Here is a 25,668-nt window from a genome sequence, read left to right as displayed (position 1 = left end):
AGTAACGCAAAGTGAATTTACATGAAAACAAAAAAGTACAATAATAATTAGTGACTGCAAGGAAAAGTTACATGACAGTTGCAGGAAATATTTTTCAACAGGTAAGGGGGACCATAACCTATAATCAGAGACAAGATTTTATGGTTTTAAGTCCAATTCAATTTTTAAAATACACAATTTCGGTGTTATTGTTTTTATTTTAATAAAAACTGTTTGCTAAACATCTACTCCACCAAAATAATGGTAAAATTTATATGCTGCATTTTTACGATAAAATAATTTGTGTTAAAATGGTCTCAAACATATTAGCGAGCATTTCTGGTTTGAAAGTGATGCAATAAGAGATGAACAATAAAATGAATAAAATATTTTTTCTGATCGATGCAATTTGGTACAAATTTTGTCCGGAAATAATGGTAGTCCCTTGAATTTCAAACATTAAAAGATTACCTTTTTTTATGATTTGAATAAAGTTTTTGTTAAATGCTACTTAATTCCATGATTTAACTTGCATTTCAGTTTTATACTGTGTTATGAAATGCTTTTCGGTGTTATTTCCGTTTTTATAGAAATTCACCATATAATCTAGTCCTTACCTATAATGAAAGAATAAAGTACCAAGGAACAAGACCAATGACCAAGGAAAAATGTGTGGTAATAATTAATTACCAACAGGACTTAAAATGAAACCTACTAATGTGAGTGACACAGACAACCCAGCATGATCCCGATAGCAAATTGGTGCTCTTGAAGTGGGAAGCCCACGCAAGGTTTCACCTTTCATTCGTTCCCATAATGCCTTTATTCACTGTTCAAACTATATCCAGCAAAATTAATTCATATTTCAGATTTAAGGTATTTTAATACATACGTACTTTGTTGTATTCACCCTTGTTGTACCATGTGAGACTATAAAGAGAAAGCACATATCTACAAATGTCACTAGTATTTGTACTCATTAAAAAGATCTTGTGCGACACAAAATAAAAATACAGTCACAAAACATATCAACTTAAGCATTACTTAGACAGTGAATATTTGGAAACCACCATTTGAAACAGAGGGTCAAGGCCTACTTTTAGTCAGCTTAAATACAATGAGTAAAACCACTTAAATTTACTATTGTTAGAGCCAAGATGTTAATAGTGTTATAAAAAAATTTTTGTCATTTAAAACAGTATATTTACTCTTTTATTATCATTAAATATTAAAACATGTGCAATAAAAAGTACGTATCAAGCTAAAATCCATTTAACAAAAAAAACTGAAACTAAATAATTCAATATTCTTGTGTAATGTTACTTGGTTCATGAGAAAGTTATAAAAATGAAAATAAAAAGTACAGCTAAAGATTATTTTTAATTGCAATGTCCAGGGTCAAGATTTGGTGCATTAATTTATAAAACTATTCAAATATCAAAAGAATAACTGGTTTTATTGGAACTACTACACCCATATAACTTTGTAAGCAGCGAGGGAAATGTTTTTTTTGTGGTTTGTGTTTATTTCTGGTTCAACTATGTTTTAAAATTTAAATTTTACCTTTTGTTATTGTCTTATTATTTCAATACTATTAAAATGTATCAAAAAATCATTATGCAATTTTAAAAACCCAAAATTTATGAAATTAAGTCTATATATAAATATACATAATGAGGTGAATTTGAGGTGAGTTTTGCTCCATCTTGTATTTTGTTGTTATTTTTGCTCCATTTTGTATTTCACTGTTATTTTTGGTTTCATCATATAATCTTGTCTTTAACTGTTGTGCATGGTTCTACAAATATCCTGATAGTTTCATAAATGCTTCAAAAGAATATTTTAAGAGTAAAATTACAAGGGTTAAAAAACAGGCTTTTAAGAATAACTTACTTTTGAATCAAATCAGTAAAAATCTCTCAGTAGGTTACAAAACAATGAACACCAGTACTTCATTACATCATTACATACATGATCAAGCAGTTTCTCAACCTTCAGTCCATCCAAGTCTCTTAATAACTACAATCATTATACAGTATTACAAAATCTATGAAAGCAAAATACGACAGAATTTTTGTCAAAAAGCCAATTTTTAACAAACTCACCTAACTTTCATATTGCCAAATTTATACATCCAATACACACATTGCAGTGAAAGGTCACTTATGAGTTCCCAAATTAATAAAAAAAAAAGTGTGTACGTGGAGTCCACGTGCGACAGAAAGTGAAACTTCATGCTTATTAGGTATAGACAGAGATAAATTATTAGTTTTTTTTTTAATGAACAAGAGATAATAATTGCGAATAGTAAGGATGGATGGATGGATGGATGTAGGTATGTATGATCTCAAATGAATTAAAAGAAGAGCAGACAAACACAAGCAGCATCACGAGAATTCCGTAGCATCACTGCTGCGTCATTCGTACCTCTCCCCTTCCGGCCGTTACAATTATCATATAGCATGCTACGTTAAGTATCTCCCCCCCCCCCTCTTGCCATCTTCCCATTCGTCCGCTTCTGCATGGGTTTAGTGTTAGTGTGACATCACCGCTGACACACACTACTCTACTTATTCCCCACCACGTACCTAACCATTCCTCTCATGTGATTGGAATTTTCGTTAACGCTTGAAAATTGCAAAGAAATTTCACTTCTAGAAAATTACATTGAATAAAATTTAACTTAATATTTCACAAAAAATATTTCTCCAATTAATAATAATACACACGAGCACTCCACCAAAATGAGTTCACGGCTCGTGACAGGGTTATACATGACCAGTTAAACGACATTCTGTGAATGCTGAATTTTTTTTAAGAAATCATACGACTTGCGTGGTTAACACAACGTTGTCACGTTGGGCTTGATTCCATTACTTACGCTAAGGCACAAGCATGCTCAGCTGTGATTTGTCGTTCCTTAACTGTGTGAATTTTTATTTAAAAAAAAAATTAACAGAAGCGATTGCAGAATTTAATTTTATGAAGAGTGAGAAGGGGGGAATATGGAAGAGATAACCAGATTGCCCGCTGTCTGTTTTTAAATTCTTTCCTTTCGTTGATGGGAATGATAACATTTTTTTTAGGATTTCGGGGGAGGGGGGGGATATATCCCCCCCACCAACCTCTGTATTCACCACTGTGCACACGCTTCGAAATACTCTGCTATATGTTGCATCTGTGACGTTCAATTTTCATCTCATGAGTCTCCTATAAGAGCATTTTTTTTCCACACTTGAACTTGTTTAGTAAACATTTGATTATTTATTTACTTGCTAAACTAAAAAAAATTTTCATTCCTGCCTTATAACGTTAATTCATAAGCTGTTTGTGCTTTAGACCCTGTGCAAATAATGCACGAGGTTGGCCGCAAGTAAAATTACATAGCGACTACGTTCACGATAATGAAGATGTGGAACTCCAATCTCATAACTCTTAAATCATGCGGTATACAAGGCAACTGCACACATTACAGTGAAAAAAAATATGGAAAATATTATTGTTGTTTGCTCTCTTGTAAACCTTTTACACACATACTTTCACCACCATCTCATTGTGGTGCTTGTTTTCACTGTTGTAGTAGCCATCAGAGTTTTCATCCTCTGAAATGAACAATGCAGTAAAATAATTATCTTTAACATGAAACATGAAATGCATCTATCACTAGGTAGGTATTCCTATGCCTCAGAAGATTAATTTTACATGCCATGGTTATTTTAGAATCAGAATTTTAAGATTATAGTAGGCTTTATTTCAATTTTTCAAAACTTATTCTGTGCTCTTAAATTAAAAAGTTCAGTCATGCTAGAATTTTACCTCTAATATTTCCTCAGAAATATTGACCAGAATACCATAGTTAATGTATTTTAATTTAAACGGTGCTGTGCCACATCATATATATATATATACACACACACACACACACACACACACACACACACACACACACACACGTACAGTGTAAACTCTACATAACGACACTTAACAGACTGAGCATTTTTCGGTGCAATAGAGAGTGGTCGTTAAATGGAAAGATATAAAAAATATCATTTTACTATTCTATAATAATATGATCGGCCCCGAGACAGGCATATTATTCTGGCGTTGTCTATAAAACCATGATAGCATTGCTTGAACCAGATCTTCGTATTAAGGTTTCTTAAATTTCTTAGCATATTTTCTATCTTCATCTGAGGGCAGAATTTTTTCCTTATTTTTCCATATTGTAGACACGGTAGAGAAGCTAAATCCAAAGCATCTTCCAACATGACTGATCTTTTCTCCTGCCTCTATAGAGCGTATTAATAAAACTTTTTCGTCAATACACAAAGATTTTCGTTTACTTAGCATGTTTAAAGTTCAGAATTATGTAAGCAACTGCAATAATGATAATGTGTTACAACTTGAGAAAAAGTCTAGAGACTGAGGTAAACATGTAAAAGTTCATCATACAAAAACAAAAGGCTAAATTTCTTAGAATCTCCGGTACATCAGTCGAAGTAAACACGTGCTAGATAATACAACAACAAAACAGCAAACAAAAGTACGTACACAGCTGCAATTCTTATCAACTTATAAAGCCGTATTGTTGTTAAATAGAGTGAGCGTGACGCTATATAGCGTGTATTATTGTATAGAAAACAAGGTAAACCAACCAAAGTCAAGCAATTTCGACGTTTTAAGGCGTTTGTCGTTAAATCGAGTGACGTTATAAAGAGTTTACATTGTACATATTTCTAAATCAATCATGAGCAGTTGAAACAAACAGGAAGACCAACATTTAAAAATGTATAGTGTGATTATGCGTTTAGTTCCTCCACGTACAACCACACTTGCCATGTCTTAAATACTGTAATCACAACTATGTTTGCTGGGATTCCAGAAATCTTGACAAATTTGATGGTAAAGAGAAATTTTTTTCTACCACACTAGTAAAATAAGATACTATGAACAAAGATCTCAGCAGCTGATTAGTAATTATATAAGGATAACATAAAATGGTAATAACTCATATTTATCCGAGTGACACCTGACAACCTAGAAAACTCATGTAAAATGCATCATTCAAAGTCAATACAAATTTAACAAAAATTTCAAATTGTACAGTTATGCATAGAAATGTTTAATACAGATGATGAGTTTGAAAATTATCAAAGACTTGAAACCATATACAGTAATACCCTGAACTTATGCGGTGGGACAGATCGATAACAGAGCAAGTCAAATTCACGTAGTGTGGACAGAGTGGAGAAAGAGTCACAATACATTAAAACAAAAGACAAACGATTCCAAAAGATTTTAAAATCTTGTAACTCTGGATTTGTGTAAGACAGCATAAGTCGAGGTATTGCTGTACAGTTTGCACTTAAAGATTAAATGGACTGATTATTGGTTTTGTATATTAAATTCCTAAAATGTTGGCTCATAGTTTTCCTTGCCAACTGTTATCAAAGCAAGTGATAAAAAAATCCTGTTGTAATCCATTAGACTATTAATGTTAGTAGTTCCACTTACCTGCATGTTCATTACAAATGTTTTGCCGAACTTGAATATTACACATATTGATGAAAATACTTATGTACCAAATTGAAGATTAAAATGAATAGCCTATTTTAGTGAGATTATTTACAAATTGTCTAACAGATATATTTTTTTTTTGAGTGTGTAATGAAATATAAACTCTTGTGATAAAGAGCTTGAGAAAGATACAACATTTTTAAGTGTAAGGAATGGAAGGGAGGCTGTAAATTGAAACTTGAGAATATTTTTGCAAAATAAAAAAAAACTATTATATGCAGAAAATTAAAAAAAAAAATTTTTTTGGAGGACAAAGAGCAGAAATGGAGTCATTCAGCGTCTGTGCGAGGTACCGTCAGATAAACATCATGATGTGGTGTGTTTATGGTTCTCCCTTTTTCTCTCGTCATTGTGAACTGGCACCATACACAATTATTATCACATCTATCTTGACATGTTTGTGTGACACAACTGTGTCCAAACATTGTTTTTTTTTTGTGAGATTTTCTACGCTTTCTACTGCAACATTTCATTCATGACAAAACTGCTGTAAAGGACGTGCTTGTTTTTATCGAAGAAACTGCCAAACAAAACTGATAAAGAAATAGCCTGTGGATTTGTCTCTTGCGGAAGACCGGAAGGAAAACATGGGTATAAAAAATATCATTCTTTTCCTTTGTATTTTATGTTAGATAGTGCTAGGGTGAAAGGGGGGAGGGAAAGGGAAGGCCATAAAGAATGAAGAGGGGAAAGATGAAGGACATCAGTGCTGTTTCTAATGTTATATGACGTGACTCATATTCGAGGGTGACTCAAGGTACAAATGTTAGGCTTTTCCCCCCAAAATTAAAGGGGAGACCCATATGAAAGGACAATCCTTTTGCGGGTAAATACGTTAGAATTTGTATGAGCACAGTTGCCGGTATCAGCCTAAAACGATTATTTGAGTAACGTCGTCATTTGGGAAGATGGAGTCCTTTGGCTTGTACTGTGTGTTACAAACAACTGGATTTACTTGCGAACAGTAGATGTATTTTTCGCCTTCCATACAGACAAACAGCAAATTTCAGTTTTGGTGTCAGTGAAAATCTTTTGTGCGACCAGTTTGTATATTCAACATACATTTGTTTTCTTGGTCGGACGATAGAGGCTATAGTGATTTGTAAATTTTTTGAATGGGAAAAAAAATTTAAAAAAAAAAAAAAAACAGTAAAAATCTGTTTATGTCTGAGAGACCTTACATATAAGTAATCAATCACAAGAGGTAACAATTATTTTGATATTTTTTTTCAGTGCTAAACAACTTTCTTCAAGTGGTCATGTATGTGCACTCTAGACCAATTTTGAGCTAGCCGGAGGTCTGGAGTGATATAAGTTTTGTAACCAAGGTCCCAGAAAATGTGCCAGTAAATTAATTTTAGTTAAGGGAAAAAAAAAAAAAAAAACACAAAATATTACAATGGTGTAATGTGTTCTGCATTTATTTCATAACTTGTTTATTAGCAATAACAATAAGTGTAATTTTGTCAAAATATCTGGTTAAACTCATAAATTTATAAATTTAAAAAAATCTCTAGACGGCCCTGCCCAGATGTAGAATGCGGAGTAAAACAAGTCAGTGACGTGTGAATGTACAAGAGTTGTTTGGTACATTGCTGAGATATATAAGAATTAGGTTCAGTTTATCATGGGCCTCAAAGCGAGACTCTTCCACACCACTTTATAGTGGATGCATTGTATTTAAATGAGAAATCTACACCACAGACAACACCCCCCGCCCCCCTCTAAAAAACCCAATTCCAATTTATTTTGAGCTGGCTAATAATTTTTGTGTCTATACAATTAAACAAGGCTCATTATGAGTACATTATCATTTATTAAAAAAAAGCATTAGTAACTATTAGTCTACACTGCACGACCAACATAGGCTTTCATAGAAAGCATTTACCAGCTATCTTATGATTTGTGGTGAATTCACACATGTCATAAATGCTAAAATAGGTAAATTTACCTACAAAACCATTTAATATTACTCTGAATTTGTGTCTAGTAGTTAAAATTGTACATTGAACATATGCAAATAATATAAATAAAATATTACAACAAATTGTTTTCAGATAAATAAAACAGTATGTATAAGTTATACATTATACAGTATAACCATCGGTATGAAAACTCAGGATATTTACATGAATCTCAGCAAACATATTTGTACTTAAGGTTTGAGACAGAATGGAAAAAACATAAGAGCAGATCAGCAATAAAATAAAGGTTGCTTCTTAGTTTAAATGACATTTCTCTGCTGTCGATTTTCAGAATACTTTTCTTAAAATCCCCCAACAAATCTACGTCTCGTTTTGCTAAAATTTTTTTTTCAATACATCTCCAAAACAGACACCACCACATATTAGTGATTGCCACTAACATTAGTACTTACCAATTACTTAAATAAACACACGTGCATTTGCCTATTGTCTTCCATTAGTAATGAGGACATCAGCTGCCACCAGTGCAATAAATAAAACACAATCAAAACTAACATTTCAGGAATAAATATTTAAAAAAAAAAACACCTGAATTACAGAATATAACGTTCCTCCCTCCCAGGAAACGCCAATCGTTGGTTCCTGGGAGGGCAGATCAATTTTTGAAAAAAAAAAATGTTGTACTATGACTGGGAACAATGTTACGAACAGGAACACAGTCTGCTGAAAGCACTAGCACGTGAGCGCAAGCACTTATGCGTTAACACACCGTGCTGGGTCAGTCTGTTGGCTGAGGGAAGGCACTCTCGTGTTGCGAGTTCCCGGAGAGAAGAGCTACAATACAGTCACTCAATCGGCTTCACTTGCGCCATCACTTTCCCCTCCCACAGTGGCAACACCTCATTATCGTCCACTATCTCCTCTTGAATCACTTTCATATCCAAATCATCGCATTCCGTTTTGAAGAAGTAACTGCAACATGAACATGAACAATTAGATTTTACAACAAAAAGAAACAAAGAGTAAGAATTTCCATTAACTTTTACACACAGACACTTGGTTTTGTCATTAGGTAAATACTATACATCAATTACAATCAAATTTAATGGCGTACTTTAAGCAATGTACATAATTATTTTTATCGCATACTTCGATGTTTGTGGGTAATACCTTTAGATTATAAATCATAAATCAAATCTCAGTTTGTGCGAGGATCATCAAGTATTATGGCCCAAAAAAAAAAAAAAAAAAATAAAAATAAAAATTTAATGCATGGGCATTCTTAAACATAGCTACAATTGCATGCTTAGTATCATGTGTAGCCAAATAGCTTATGTTCACTATTAAGAAAATTTCCAATTACGATGGGAGGACACACAATAACAACGTATCTGACACAAAGTGAATGAATTCGAACTTCCGGAAAAGATGTGTGCTCAAAATGCTATAAAATGTAACATAAAAAAAATGTTACAAAATGCCAAATTTCAAAAGTAAATTGCTATAAAAAAATGTATTTTGTAAAACTCCACGACTGAGTGAATATTTTTTGTTTTTGACAAATAACTTTATCATAGCTTTTTTTAATTTTCACAGCTGAATATTATTTATCATTTACGATATCTTTAGGAAACAAACACAATACAGTAGAACCCTGTTATAATGTTCCTGCATATAATGTTTTCCTGCTTATAATGTCATATTTTTAAAGTCTCAATATTTCCCCCATAAGGACAATGTATTTATTTCCTGCATATAACGTTCATAAATAGTGTAATTTCCTGCTTATAATGTTTGCTTTCTAACATTCAATAAATGGGGAAAAAATGTTTTAAAACCAGATTATTCCAACACTTACGATAAAAAGTTTCCTTTATGTATGTTTATGTTTACAATCACTGCCATACAATACGTGAAGTTTGTTAAAATATGTAATAAGTGCGGTACGAGAGCTCGACGCCAGACGACGACGACGACGACACGCACCGGTAGCTGCCCTTCTTGGGCAGGAACTCCTTGAACTGGCGCAGGGTGACGGGCCGGCCGGGGATCTTGGTGCGGTACGGCACCTGCTCCTCGCAGAAGGAGAACACGACGGTGGTGAACTCCGGGGGGTCGAGCAGGCCCGGCGGGCCGGGCAGGGAGGAGCGACCCGCACGCCCGCCCTTGCGCAGCGTCGACTGCCCCGACTCCAGGGGGCTGTGCAGCGCCGCCGACTTGGAGGACGCCCCGAACCTACCGAGTGACCAGTCGCGCGCTGCGTTGGAACACGTCTCCGCTCCTTCAACTCACTCGAGACGCATTAAATACACGCTGGCAGTTACGAAATTCCCTGATTTTTTCCAGGTTTCTCACACCCGAGTTCTCAAGTTTCCCAGACTTTCAGAAAAGAATACCGTATATACTCGTGTATAGCGCGCCCTTTTTTCCCCTCAAGTAAAGGAAAAAAATAAGGATGCGCGCTATACACGGAAAAAAAAAAAAAAGTGAGTAGATGAGGCGGGGAGGAGTGGAAGTCGTTAACTGCCGGTTGACGGGTGACGTTTCTGGCCAGCCCCCCACACATACGCACAAGCAACAAGGCCTCTCTTTCACACACACACACACACACACACACACACACACGTGCGCGCGCAAGCTCCCAGGTCTCTTGTTTATTTTTAGACCTCCCCCTCTACAGCTAGTAAAATAAAAGAGAGAGAGAGAGAGAGAGAGAGAGAGAGAGAATGTTGACACCAGTCCCCCTCCCACTTCCTTCGCTTCGTCGCAGCTGCTACCGGTGAGTCATCTACCGGTGAGTCATCTACTCCGTGTCACATTCCTGCCTGCCTCTCTTCCTCCCGCCCACGTACCAGTTGTGACGATACAGCGCTTCATTATCTTGCGTCTACACAGCAGAGTTTAAGTATTTTCCTGACGCATCACCACACATCAATTTAAATTATCATTTGTTTCATACGTAATTACTTAACAGGTACCACAAAATGTTAGTACAATTTATTTACGGGAAAAAAAAAATTTTTTTCTTTGGAATTTGTTGCAAAAATCGTGGTGCGCGCTATACACGAGGGCGCGCTATACACGAGTAAATACGGTATTGGCAAGATGCCACTCTGTATCAGATACCTAATATGCTGTTTGAAGGTGCCATTTTAATCATAACATGTAGGGCTAAATAAATAAATCACATGATTGTTGCACCGTTATTTTAGGGAATCAAAATTTGGAAAGAAAAAATTGTCGTACAAACGTTTTTGGTCCCGCTGTTAAGATTCCGAGCACATCATACAGGTAGTTTTCCAGTATAAACTAAGTATTTTTAAGTTGAAATCTAATATTAATTTGGATATTACCGCTTATTTATTTATCAGAAATAAGTAGTATGGTGTGTAAATTTTCTTTCAATCAATTAGAAACAACTGATGTTCGTACATTTTTCAAACACAGATATTCTCACTGTATTATTATGATTCCGAATGAACCCGACTGATGCTAGATCGTTACAAATTATTTATTTTAATACTTTAGCATGCCCAGACGGCAGAGTAAGTGTTATGAAATATTGTAATGTCATATTTGTATGTAAAGTTTACGGAAATGAAAAAGTTAGCACAGATATCAGATACTCGCTGCTAAAAGGAAAAGCACTCGGAGGCGCGGCGGCAGGCACGCACCTCTGGCGTCCCGGCTTGGCGCGGCTCTCCTCCTCCAGCAGGCGGCGCCTGGCCTCCTCCAGCTGCGTGGGGGTGTGCGGCTGCGGCAGGGGCGGCATGGAGGGGTCGGCCACGAAGGGCTGGGCGGGGGCCGGGCCGCCCCACGCCCCCACGCCCACCCCCCGCTCCAGCGAGCCGGAGCGCGAGCCGCTGTGGCCGGGCGCCAGCTTGCGGCCGTGCCTGCAGGTCAGCCACACGCTCTGTGCCCGTTTTCACTCCACCCACAGTGAAGGCTAGACTCTCCAGCCCGGCACGTTAGGGACCACTGCCGTGCCAGATGAGCACATTTTCCGGATCATACGTCCATATAGTTTCAATGGAAAAAGCACATTAGGTTAAGTTACATTAATAGGCCACTCCAGTGTTTCAGGGGCACTACGCAACCCGCGTTAACCTCATAAGATTCAATGCTATTATTTTCATTTTGCTTATAACTAATTAACTAATATAGATTTAGAAATGATGCTTGCTTGATATGTAAGACAACGATGCTCTTATCAAATCCCCTTTCTTCAAAAAGGTGCATAAATTATGGTATTACACTAATCTTTACTAATATGCAAAAGTGTATTGTCTAGGTTTGAACCATAATTTATGCACGTTTTTGAAGAAAGGGGCTTTCATAAGAGCATCGTTGTCTTACATATGAAGCAAGCATCATTTCGAAATCTATATTAGTTAATTAGTTACAAGCAAAATGACATTAGCATTGAATCTTATGAGGTTAACGCGGGTTGCGTAGTGCCCCTGAAACACTGGAGTGGCCTCTTAAGGCTTGAAATTTTCTCAAAACTTAAATATCTGTTTTTGCTCACATTAATTTTTTTTTTATACACGGCTCTTTAAGATCTACATTCCGTTTCGTGATTCAGATTTAAGATGAAGTGTGTTCGACTGAGGCGGCGGGAAGACTCACCTGGCCGAAATGGGCGAGGTGGCGCAGGCGATACGCAGGCGGTGCTTCTCTCTGTCGCCATGGGAGTGGGCCGTGCTGGAGCCGCTCTCCATGACCCACGTGCGCACCCAGCTGGGACAACACGCACGCTCGGCAAGAACTGCGACACTCCCGAGCACAAACAACCACCACACCGAAACAAATACACGGACACAATCGCGAAGATTTACTGAAACTAATATACAGTGATCATTATTTTCTGCCTTCCTACAATAACCATCGAACAGTCAAATCACACAATAGGCCAGCGCATAGCTTTGACCAATGTTTGATTTAACTTAGCCAAAAACATTTGCTATTCGGTTTATTCGAATCTTCGGTTGTGGTTGTGATGCAAAAATTTGGGTCTGACGTGAAGCTCTGCATTTGTTGCAAAGCTTTAAAAAAATTGGAAATCTACGATTCGCTCATGAAGATATTTAGTTTTTTTTTGTTTTTGTTTACACAATTGCTTGATAAATAGATGGTTACTTAAAAATTCAAAAGATGGTACCTACTCAGTTTGCAATTGTGAATGCTCAATATTTAAATTATGCATGGTTATTTTATAATTTTATACATAGAACCCAATCAGTTAACCTCTTAATCTGTTTAAACATTACAAATTTAAACCTTTTTTTACTTTAATCATGTATTTTATAAAATGAGTGTAATATAGCAACGCTGAGAACAATATTCATAATTCAATTTGTCTTTGTGAATATTTTAAACATTCAATTTGATATTTGTTTCGCATCAGAATACTGGAATTTGCAAAGACCTACCACACAATCAATCAGACCTCAAAATACCTCCTTAAAAATATTTACCTATATTTCACTTTAGAATACTTTTATAGTATTTTGACTTATCTGACATGGACGGGCTGGCAGAATGTCAGATAAGTGAAATATTCTGATAATAGAGACATGTTAAATAAACCTCTTAACCATCAACTATTGTAACATTATACACATTCAAAACTAACATAATGGTACAGACTCACAAACAATTAATATCACTATATTCGCTCTCCTCTCATACTGTATTTCTGATTTTCATTTTTGTTGGTAAGTATTTTCGCTCATTTAGCACACCATATTCATACTTTTTTTTTACTTAACAAAATTATTCTGACTACTAGGATTACAAAATACAAATTTTTGGCACTACTTGACTCGAAAACATTAATATATGCTAGTCATGCACCCCTATTAAATATAGAATACTTAAAAATGTTCAGTTCTTAGATAATTAAAAAAATAAATTTTTGATCTTGGTCTGCTTTTCTGATGAGTGCTGCTTTTCCGCTGCTTGCGCCTAGCTCATGCTTGCAACTTGCAGTTCTTATTAATGACTGCTTCTAAAGACTTCTGAGCAAAAAAATGTTCATTGCTTAGATGTTCTTTAATTACTAGGTCAAAGTCTTCACATTTTATTTTTAATATTTACTTCAAAAATTTAAACTGAACGTTGCTTTTTCTTTTTAAATTTTAACATCACATAATCTGTTCAAGAGTACCACTTAGTTTATACTCCATTCCATTATACTGTTAGTAATATTTTGAAAATTAACTACAGTAAAACCCCTTTAATAAAGTCAAACTTACTACTCTGATTTTTGATTCGGCTGTAAAAGTCTCCTCTGTGTTGTGAATCCTCACATACCTTTCCTTGCACTCGGAGACAGCATCCATGACCGGGGTGCTGTCCGACACGACACTCACTCCGCTGTCCGTCTGGTCCGTCAGCGTCTTCTTGCTGCTGGATCTGCGGCAGGCGTCCCTGCTCTGGCGATGCCGCGAGTCGTAACCTGCACACGTGGCCACAGCACGTCGCGCCACCGTCACTTTACGACTCCCTCAATGGCACGAGTTCGGTAGACTACCTAATTTCCCTGTTTCAGTGTCTCAGCGTATCGACCCCTCATCGTCCTTAACGAGGAAGGGAGTTCCGGAGCAGAGGGGCCAGCGTCAGGGAAGGCAAGTGTCTCAACTTTTAAGTAATATCCGCGAGCAAGGAACTGTTTCATTTGTGCAAGTAAAATTGTTTGAGCTGCAAGTTTTATTTTTTGTCATGTACATGTCTCCGTGGTCGGATGATGGCCACCAGTTGTGAATTATCTTCAAGGAGAATAAAATAAGTTAAAATCAGTTAAAACTTCAGAGACACTTTATTTCATATAAATAACATTCAAAGAATATTTAATATAACTTACAGTATTTTTGGACCCAGCATTACTTTCATCAAGTTTATTATGTAAGTAAGAGTCAGACCTCATTGAGCTAGTTGGGAGGTCTTAACTGTCACAATGTACATAAAATAAAGGATAGCATAAATAATTTTTACTCTAGTTATCAGATTGTAATTTTGGACCAAATTAAATAATGTTAGAGTTGTTAATATATATCTACTGATCATTTTATCTCCAAAAATCACTACATAGTATAAAACAAAGTCTCTTCCCACTGTCTGTCTGTCCTTATGTATGCTTAGATCTTTAAAACTATGCAACAGATTTTGATGCATTTTTTTTAATAGATAGAGTGATTCAAGAGGAAGGTTTATATGTATAATACATGCATAATATAGTGAGAAACAGTGATAATTTTAGAAGATTCTAATGAAATGTCGTAAATAAACACATTTTTTTGCACTTACATTGCAAACGCTGGCTGAACCCTACGAGATAGATCAAAATAATGTACTACAGTATTGTACACCTCAAAAAGGTCTACAAAAAAGTCTGCGATGGTATATGTCTATCTCTTAGGGATAACCCACAATAACCATTTTTTATCTTTTAATTTTACGAGAAATAATGTGATACCAGAGAAGATGTATTGATTCCCTGAATTCCTCTCATACCATCGGATTTACCGTTCCAATTTAAACGCCTACAATTTCCGGTAAAGATATCTTTTGCAATGACCATTAATAAATTGTAGGGTCAAACTATCAACATTGCAGACTTAGAATTGAGAGTTGAGTGTTTTTCACATGGACAATTATATGTCGCTCTTTCAAGAGTAACCTTTAAAGAAACATGTTTTTATTGTTTAATGACAAAAATGCTGTGAATGTTGTATATAAAGACATTCTGTAGTATATTAAGTATCAGCATTGCACCCGTGTGAAACCGGGGCAGGTCGCTAGTTTAATATAAAGCACTGTTGGGGCATAAGATTAATTATTATAAAAACTGCAATAACGACTAAACCGTTTCCATCAATTATAAAGAAACCAATTGTACATTAAAGAGGAAATAAATATTGTTAAACACAAGATTTAATGAATTTATTTTTAAATCATTTAAAACAGAGGCTTTCGGTGTTATTTTATTTTTATAAAACCTGATAATTTGTAAATAAGTTATCTGAAACAGATACATTCAGAATTAAAATAAATTAGCAAACTATTGTGGTTTTAAAAATCATTAAATGAGCGATGCACAATAAAAAACAAATTTAATTTTTCTGATCCATGCACTTTGATACAATTTTTTTGTCCAGAAACAACATTCCTTGAATTTCAAACATTAAAAGATTAAATACGTATTTTATGATTTGAATTAAGTTTTGGTTAAATGCTATTTAATTTCACGACATTACTTGTAATCCAGTGTTAGGAGGTGTTGTGCCATGCTTTCCTGTGTTGTTCCGATTCTGTCGCAATTCACCGTGCAATCTCGTCCCTAGTCGTTGCGAGACGAAGACAGGCACAACGGAAGTCGCTGGCAGACTCTCAAGTTTACCTGACAGCTCCATCTTCTGGGAGTCCTGGTAGTCCGGCATGGAGCGGCTCTTGGGCAGGTAGCCACTGCCGCTGCTGCTGCTCGTGTGGTGCTTGTGGTCCGAGGACTCCAGGAAGTCGTGCACGTTGCCAGAGTCGGACGAGAAGGTCGAGAACACATCCTTGGAAAAAGACAGATACGAGCATAAACACCTGCAAAACAAAGCAACTGGTAAAGGTGAGTGCTTTTTTTTTTTTTAACGAGCATCAATACAAGAATTCTGTAAGCAATACGATAAAAGCTCCTTCATCTGGAACGTTCATGACCATTGCTTTGCCACATTAACGATTTTACTGCTGGTTTAATAAACGTTCACACTCACCCCTTGAAGTAACGCTCAAATTCGTTCCAGAAAAACAACAGTGCAGTGCATGTTAATCAAAATAATTCATTTTCATGTGCCTGCTGACAACCATTTTAATCAAGACACTGCTTCTATTAAAATTACTTTACAATACAAATATATACATACATTTGATGTACAATTAAATAAATATTGAATAACATTTTGAGATTAAAAAAAACTGAACAGAGTTACTTTGAGGGGTGGGTGAATGTATAAAATTTTAAATGTCCTGCAAACCAGATATGAAACCGGAAACTCTCAACTGAAATGAAAACTGACAGCCCCGATAAACACAGAGCAAACTAAAAACATGGGCAACACATCAGTAACACCTGAATACTGTTTTGTTAAGTTTCTGTCATTTAACCCACCTTCTCCTTGCGAGCGTGACGAGGGTAGTGCGAGGAGCGGTAGGGGTGAGGCACTCCATGAACGGCACTCGCGTTGCCAAAGTGGGACGGAATGGCAGCGCTCGGGGACACCAAGGCGTGCACCATCTGACACACACCACACAACACCACACCACACCTCTTAGAGCCCGTCTACAATAGTCCGAACCTGTGCGTGGTCCGTGTCCTTATCCGAATGTGAGTGACGTCACATTGTCTCACCGAAAACTGCAACAAACACCACGTTTTCAAACGGGAACCGGAAATTCAAATATCGTGAGTGTTCTGTTCTTTTTCTGAGTCCGAAGTACACAGGTTGGGACAAAAAGTTCAAATTGACGAATGTCTTCGGACCAGGTAGGTTCGGACCTTCGCCCACTTGACGCATGACGTCAGAGTGTCACGTGGACCAATCAGCAACGAGTGTCCTTCGGACACAGTTTAAGATATTGCTATTGTAGTCGGGCCATTACTCGGACACTAACATATCATAACAAGATAGCCAGTAGGATACATAGATGCAGTGCAGGTCTAAAACACTACAGTGAAAGCCTTTTTTTGAAGTTATCTCTTAAAATTAATTTTTTATGCAACAAGCCATCCCTCTGCAACTTGCACCAAGTCTGTAAACACAAAAAAAAAATCAGACTCTATTAACATAGCCCTGGCCAATCTACCAGATTACTGATTCATTTGTATCACTCAGTGAGATTGTTCATGAAATAATTTTTTTTTATACTGTAGCCTTTTTTTGTTTTCTGTAGCTTATGTTTTTGCATATCAAAAATTTCAAATACCCAAACTTTTATAACTCATATTTAAATTAAAATAAAATAAGTTCTTAAACTTTACAATAACCAACAACTAATATTAAATTCTTTTCTAAGTGTATTGAGAACGTTGACATGGTATATAACATTAAGTATTAACATTTTTGTAAAGAGTAATTTTTGAGACCCAGTTTCTAGTATATAACAGACCATATAGATTGCTTAAACATGTGCACAGAGAACAACAGAATGCCTGAAGTTCAGTTGGACGGACAATCTGCAAATTGTAAATATTTCCAAACAGCAAATACTAGGGGAAAAAACTTTAAAAACCAAACAGTTAAGTCTCTCAAAGGTTCCCCCTTCCCCCCCCCCCCGCCACCCACCCCTAAGTATTTATAACCATTAGCATAAAATATCCACTGCAATTGCATGAGAGAATATACAAATAGTTTTTTAAAATGTGAGAATACAAACTGCTGTATCACAAAAAAAAAGTTTATTTTTTTGAGTTGGAATTGTTCTCTTCCTTATTCAAATTAGATATTCATATTCAAACTTGATCAAAAAAAAAAAAAAAACCTACAACTACTAGTTGCCCATGAATTAGAGAAGGTGACAACTTACCTTGCTGATAGGAAGAACGTTAGGTCTCCGCCTGCCGTCTGGGGATTTAGGCCGCGGCGACGCGAGGCCCGGAGAGCGAGAGGGCGTCAGGTCTGACCACACCCGCGACACGTGCTGATCTGGGAATCATACAAGCACGTGTCTCGGGACTTGCAAAATCAAATAGCTTTGCTACAAAAAAATATTTTAAACTCTCTTAATAGATACAGAAATTATTATTTTTATATAATTTTTAATGTTATATTTATATAAAATAACATGTCACAGGGTCTTTTAAATATGTCCTTTAACTGAAGAAATTTAATTTTTTACTCAAGAATTCCTCCAATTTCATCCAAGATTTGATGTCTAGTCACCCAAAAATTTTAAAACTTGCTACTCAATAAATTTCTGCATGTCTACTTATATTTATAATACAACCAACATACCATTTTTTAATATCCTCCTTAAACAGACCTCTGTTAACTTGGGTGTTCCATTCCTTACCCATTAAAATAAATACAATACTTGCTAATCCAGTATTTGTTTTTATATTTATTCTGTATAAATTACTTAATCTCTTGTGAACAAATATTTACATTTTTCTCAAGCAATTTTTTATTGGTGTGCCTAAATAAAATACTGACCCAGCAAAAAAAAAAAAAAAAAAACTGTTATTTTGTATTACAAGATATTGCTGCACCACAGGATGTGGGTACAGTGCTGCTACAGCATCTAGTGATGCAAGCAGCAACTGTGCTACCTAGCGGCTAGTTGACTTGTTTGTTGTGTGTAAATTATGGTACAGTAAGTCACTGATGAGTCATGTTAAACAAATACACCATTTATTAGGGTATACTGTATCTTTGGTGCGACTTGAAACTGTGTGGAGGTTAACCTGAAACTGAGACAGAGAACCAAGAACCGATTTTAAAGAACCGGAACTGAACTGAGAACCAGGAAATAAGTAGAATCGACACATTACTAGTAGAGAGAGTACAACACAGTAGTTAAACATGTGTTAATTAATTATTGACAAAAGTTGCTTAAGTAATTATTCTGTATAATATATCCAAGTTTATCTCTCAATATCCTAATGGCATGATGATGTACATACTGGACATAACAAAAATTTTATTTTCAAAATACAAAAAAAAAAAAAAAAAAAAAAAAATGTCACATCCCTGTAGAATTTTTTCTTTTGTAATCATTTTACAGTCAAAAATCATTGTTTTATAACAAGTTTTTATTTTACGTCCAGGATCTTTCGATGTACTAAATTAATTGTATATACCTAATCACACTATCAATGTACAGTAAGTCCTCTATTTATGTCGTACCGATTTACGTCGTTTCGGATTAACGTCGCTAATGTTTGAGTACTCATGTTTCAATTTAAGCTGTCGCCGATTCACAATAACGTCGTTTACAATGACCGTAAATCTTTATTTTAACCAAAACACCATATATAATTCGTTTATAATTCTTTGTTTCCTTCGGTAGTTAATTTATGCTATGTAGCGTAAGCTACACGTTCACCGCCTTATCTTATCATACATCATGAGGGACGCTTCCTGCTCTCCGCTGCTCTCCGCGCGGTGATGCAATACTACCAGCCCGCCCGCTCGGCCACCCACGTATCTCGCACGTAGAAGTGTTATCTACTTCCCGCAACGACACAGCATTTTCTCCTACCCCTTTTTGTCCAACTCCTTGGCACTTCAGTAGAGGTGTAAAAGTAACTAAAAAAAGTGTACCCGTATGTATTCGTTACTATAACAATTAGTACTCGTTACTTTCGTATTGTTACTCGTTACTTCTGATACCGCATAACATGCTATGTTATGTAACAGCAACGAATCGAGTCGTATTTCGTACGCGTACAGTATGACGTCGCGTAAATAATAATAAATTGAATATAAACAATTAAAAGTATTTGATAATTAACAGCTTTTGTTAACCAAGAAACAATAAAATCTCATTAGAGCAGCTTTATTATAATATCTCTTTTAAGATAAGAACAAAAAATGTGAAAATACGCGATAATAAAAAACAAAAACATACATATTTATAATTTGTAAAAAATACTTTCTTACGTTGTTTATGTTCCAATCTCAAACTTTGTCTACACACACAATACCTTTAATAAACAGTAAAAAACTTGGACGACGAATTTCCAAATTATACTTTACTTAATAAACCAACACCGTTCTTTGTAACGTAAACTCATCGAATATGCGCGCGCATGCGTGAAGCATACGAAAAATGCGAGGAACGAAATGCATTCGTGTGTAACGTTTCGTTACTCGTTACTAGATGCCGCACCCGTTACTAAGTAACGAATACATACGGTTTGCTACAGCTCTACACTTCAGTCGCTATGATATCATTGAGTTGGCCGGAGTTTTAAACGTGCCATTGTTAACTTTATCGTGATTAAATGCGTTTGTAGTAGGCCTACAGTATCAGCTCACTGCAATTTATGATTTTTTCTTCATAAGATGTCTTCCAAACGACTATATATCTGTTTTTATATTTCAATCAATAAAGGTAATAAAGCAGCTGGTTAAATAACCATTCTATAAAGCTGAGAAGTACTAGTTGGACTTGTTTCCCACGCTGTCGGTTGTAATTTGCTGATAAAATTGCCCGTTGTCACGTCTGTATGCCAGCGCTTCCGGCCGACCTTGGGCCGTGGCCGGCCGGTGGCATGAAACATGGCTCATTTTGCGTCGTTTCTATTTACGTCGCGGTTTTCAGGAACGTAACCCCGACGTAAACCGAGGACTTACTGTATATAGAATAAAGTCATCAGGATCAACGGATGAACTTAGATATGTGATATGGAACATTTACAGTCTCTTACCTATCTATTACAGGTTGTGTGAGTGTTAATAAATTATTTTTTTCAATATGATAAACATTTCATGTCCAATTTTTACGGAATATTGATACCTAAAAATGCTCAAGTTTGACACACATGATTGAAACCATTTTTTTAATATGTACTTAGTTCGAGTTAATTCTAGTACATTAAAAATCTTTCTCACTAATATACCAAATGCTTCCCATAATTAAGAAGAATTTTTAACTAAAAAACAATGTCCCAACTACACATGTAATGCTTCTGATTCACATATAACACAAAATCTCAATTTTGAATCAAAGTATGCATTAACCTAGAAAACACAACAATTTAAATCACGCATAATTTTTTTGAAAAATAATTGAAATCCATATTTTTTTAAATAAGAATTTGTAGATCCAAAAGTACCTACCTTAAAGTAATCATTTACAATTTGCAAATTTGTTCTAACAAATATGATATTATGTTTGTTGGTGTTAGGGAGCTTTAAATGGACAAACTCATGTGGAAGGATGGCACCTACTGGCAACATTAGTGAGTAGTGAGCCGTACTTACCAAGGATATCCTGGACACTGTCTTCTTCCTCCACTTGGAACTTCTCCCTGATGGCATCGGCAAGCATACGAGGGGCAGCCTGATCCATCATGTACGGTTCGTCTGTGCCACCTATCACCCCCTGTCACATTCAAAATTACCCAAATCAATCACATTTATAGTTCCACCACAACTATACTTTAGTCTTGTTTCTGAAGATACATGTTTAGATACGGTAAGGGTGGTAGGTAACTGCAAAATTTAACCTACAGAAACACTCAAATATTTAAAATAGGCGTGGGTCTGTTGATTCTTCGATGCCACGATTCCGTTTATTCTCACTGGAATCGGAGTCAATCCTTTTCCGAGATTCAAGGCATTTGCTTTCATATGTTCTTTGCCAGGGTGCATACATGATAAACTCACAAAATAAATAAAAATCTAATAAAAATTCTCAAACACATTGTTACTATTCTTTCTCAACATCAGAGTCATTTTCACCCACTTTGAAGCTTGTTCTACATTATTTACCGCCGTTCATTCTTCTCACAACACCTACATTGGATAGCTGTTGCATAGTTGTTCATCTGTTCGGCATAGTGTACTACTTTGAGTCTGATATCACTAGTAGAAGAGTTTCATACAGTGAAACACAGATGTTACAATCATTTATCAAGACCACATCTCTATTACGACCCCTTTTTGAGTAACCGTGAAATTTTTGTTAAAAAATCTGAAATTTGAAGGAAATTTGCCACAAATTTGTTTGCATTATGTTCTCGCTTAATAGCCATGATTCCAACAGCAGCTGCTAATTGAGGGATTGGTGTACAACGGTTTATAATGGTTTGTCATGCATCATCGTCTATCACATTACAATGCCACCGGGTCATCAATCCAGACAGTCGGGCGTGCTAAGACACAGACACCAGCTCACCTCTAACAGTTTGTGATCAAACTTTTCTTGAGCATCCTGCTCCTTCTTGACGTGGTCCAACTTCTCTATCAGTATCGCAGCAAAGTCGTCAGGGTTCATCGGATGCACCTGGAACGCAAAACTGATACTTAGTGATCTAGTGATCCTCCGGTTAGCACTTGATGCCAGCTAACCTACAGGTTTAACAGAGATAAAAAATACTTACTACATTACAGTAATTTTCTATATGATAAACATACTAAAAATACTAAATGCAGGCATTAAGTAGAGTACTAGTAGCATTCACACTTAAACATCTTTTGTCAGTGTTATGATTCCAGTTAAACTTAAACTTTTTTTTTTTTTTTTTAATCTTACCAATGAATGAAATAAATTCAACTCTATGAGCAAAAGAAAACAATTATTTTTTGCCCTTGTGAAATAGTTGGTGAACTAAAATATTGAACTACGTACGCACATCTGAAAATACAACAAAATGGATAGGAACGGAAAGATTTGTTAATGTTCTTCCAAGTAAAGGGTGCCAACCGACTCCTAACTGCAAAAGTTATGTAACTTCAATATATTGAATACAGAGGATGTGCCAGCACTAACATGTATGTGTTAGTGTTCTGGCACACTTACATTTTGTTTTTAACAATCTACATCAATGGCATAACAGATATTATAAATAAAAATTTAAGTAAAGTGCAAAGTAAATGTTTTAAAATGTTAAACTTAAGAGATGGGATGAGTATTGGAATAGTCAGGTACTCAAAAACTTTTTTTTTTGCATTTATAGAATCTAAGAAAGCAAACGTTGTAAGCAGGAAATGCACCCACCATTCATTAAAAATTATACACAGCAAATAAATACATTGTCTTCATGGAGTCCTCACATAGTATGTCACTACAGGTACGCATTCTAGTTTTTTGTGAAATATGCTGCAAAAGTGTAACACAGTGCCCTGGAGCCACGTTCGAGACAAGGAACACACCACATCCGGAGGGTCACCTGTTCCTTCTGTATGCGCTGCGTCCTGGGTATGATGGTGTGGTGCATGTAGGGGTCCCGGTTGATGGTCGCGCTCTCCTTCATCTGCTTGCTGTGCCGCACGTGCTGCTTCTTGGAGTCCCGCCCCCGACACACCGACATGCCGTCGCTGCCGGCAAACACACCCAGTCCAGCAATCATATACAGACAACCGAGCCCTTAGTTAGCTGTTCAATCATCCTCATCAGGTGGATAAGCTGGGTCGCTGGATTTTGAGGGTATCACGGTTTCAGTTTGTCATCCATCACATTCCAGCGAGACAGCTCAAGGCCCCGGCCCAACTGGCTACACTACGGTGCGCAAGGCTTCAGGAAGAAAAAAAAAACTACGCAATTTGAAAACTGTTCGAGATATCAGAGTGGTGTCTGTTTACTTAAAAAATCATTTAAGAATACTCTGAGGGTAGAAAAATAGTTATGTTTTTTCATATTTAGTTTTCAAACTGTTTTCAGATCAATTTCGAGCCATGAAAACATCTGGTACAGATTCTTAAAAGAACTCAAAGGACTTGTCTTACACCTGTTGCTGCTCAAATATCATAGCTGCCCTATGCACGATGTGAGGACTGCGCGCCAGTTCAGAGCTTTGCGCTTACAAGTGGCACCATGCTAAAAGTACCTACAAGTACCAGCAAGCGCAGCACTTATCATCCCGCCTCACAAACCAAAAATACACCCATCACAAGGACGACCCTTAAAAGTCTCGCTGGCATCAGGGTCATCAGAGACAATCAGGGAAGATGAGAAGCAAATGGAGTAATGACGGAAAGCATCGGTGTGTTGAAATGAACACATTCAGAGAAAACACAAATGCTCGCTTCAACATCCACCAAGTTTCTCACTTAAGAAAAATTTGAGTTTCGAACTGGGACTTTCTTGGTGTAAGGTGAATGATCAGAGCACTCGACCACCGAGTTGGGATCACTCACAGTTTGACAAACGTTTTAGGCATCCTGATAATATTATACCACTCTTTCATAAACTATTACAATCATGTTGCCACAGACATGATCCATGCATGAGTTAGATGATCTTCTGTAACTATTATGCAATTGTTACTTTAATGTTTAATGTACACAAACCAAAGAGGATCAGTTTCGGTAGTCATTATTTCAAAATTATTTAATAAATAAGATGTTTAAACATGAAATTTTTTTGACCAAGCAATGTTCAAGTGAATTTTAAGTAGTAACTTATAAAAAAATGTTAATTAACTTATTTTGGATTTATGTATCTAAAGTGAGATATCAGACCATTTCTGGTTTGAGGCTACATCAAAGACTTTTCTTGACAAGGTGCATCCATAAAATTAACTTCCATGTAATTCAGAATCACCCCACAATGTGATATAATTTTCCACTCGTAAATTCAAGTAGTACTAAGTACCCCGGGAGGCATAATGACAAACAATACACAACAAAATTAGTAGCATTTCCGGGAGTCAACATATTCATAACATATTCATATTAGAACAGTTGAACCTCCACTCTGTTAGCAATAGGCTTGTGACTGAATTAGTCATTGCACCGCAAATCAAAATTTGTTTGTGTTAGAAAGGTTCACTTATTTAGCTACTTTGATGGTTCGACAACTGTGAAAAATGCTATACATAGATAATTTAAAAAAAAAAAAACTGTCTATAGCACTTGTCAATCAAATAACATCAATTTTAGTATAAATTTCCAACATTACACAAAATTACCACAAAAAATACAGAAACTATGTAAACAGAATATTACTAAAGTGTTAAATTGAACATACCTTTGCAGCTCTACATGCTGTATTAAGCCTTTCTCCGACAAGCATTAATATTCTAGGCACAGCACGTAACTAAAAAAGCTAACTTATTAACCAACATTGAATAAGTCAAAAAAATAAAAATACATTATTGAACACATACAGGCTACAAGTCACATTAATTACCGTATTTACCTGAAAAAACCACGCACAATTTTTTTTTGTAAAATCTGTGTTGAAAACTCGACAACTAAACATGGCAGCGCTGCATAGCACAAGTTCCGTCAAACATTATGGTTACTTAACCAGCTATTGCTTCATGGAAGACGGACATTTTGCACGTGGTTTATGAGTGTGTTTTTGTAAGAAAGACTGTGAAATGTTACCAAGAGTTTGCGTTTGAGATTATCTACGGGTGCTGAAATAAAAAAAAAATGTTTAATGCTTGGGTAATAAGAAATATTTCTGTACGAAAAAAGTACGGTGTGGCAGAAAGTCGTATATACGTGATTTGTTTTTGAGTGATGGT

General features: G+C 36.0%; 1 protein-coding gene across 3 annotated transcripts in view; it reads right to left on the bottom strand.

The window, feature by feature from the left end:
* Positions 1 to 1,483: 1,483 nt before the first annotated feature.
* Positions 1,484 to 25,668, bottom strand: part of LOC134534994 (axin) — a 55,447-nt gene continuing 31,262 nt past the window's right edge. For all 3 annotated transcript variants that reach the window (XM_063373799.1, XM_063373797.1, XM_063373798.1), the window contains 11 exons: positions 23,365 to 23,512; positions 22,371 to 22,478; positions 21,455 to 21,575; positions 18,054 to 18,172; positions 16,639 to 16,764; positions 15,883 to 16,042; positions 13,797 to 13,941; positions 12,111 to 12,221; positions 11,156 to 11,374; positions 9,468 to 9,716; positions 1,484 to 8,453 (listed from right to left, as the gene is read on the bottom strand). In XM_063373799.1, coding sequence (XP_063229869.1) covers positions 8,327 to 8,453; positions 9,468 to 9,716; positions 11,156 to 11,374; positions 12,111 to 12,221; positions 13,797 to 13,941; positions 15,883 to 16,042; positions 16,639 to 16,764; positions 18,054 to 18,172; positions 21,455 to 21,575; positions 22,371 to 22,478; positions 23,365 to 23,512 — 1,633 coding nt within the window. In that variant the 3' untranslated portion in view covers positions 1,484 to 8,326. The remainder of the gene's footprint in view (positions 8,454 to 9,467; positions 9,717 to 11,155; positions 11,375 to 12,110; positions 12,222 to 13,796; positions 13,942 to 15,882; positions 16,043 to 16,638; positions 16,765 to 18,053; positions 18,173 to 21,454; positions 21,576 to 22,370; positions 22,479 to 23,364; positions 23,513 to 25,668) is intronic.

This window comes from Bacillus rossius, chromosome 8 (assembly GCF_032445375.1).
Source record: "Bacillus rossius redtenbacheri isolate Brsri chromosome 8, Brsri_v3, whole genome shotgun sequence".
Classification (NCBI taxonomy): Eukaryota; Metazoa; Arthropoda; class Insecta; order Phasmatodea; family Bacillidae; genus Bacillus; species Bacillus rossius.
This window is presented reverse-complemented; position numbering and strand designations above follow the sequence as displayed.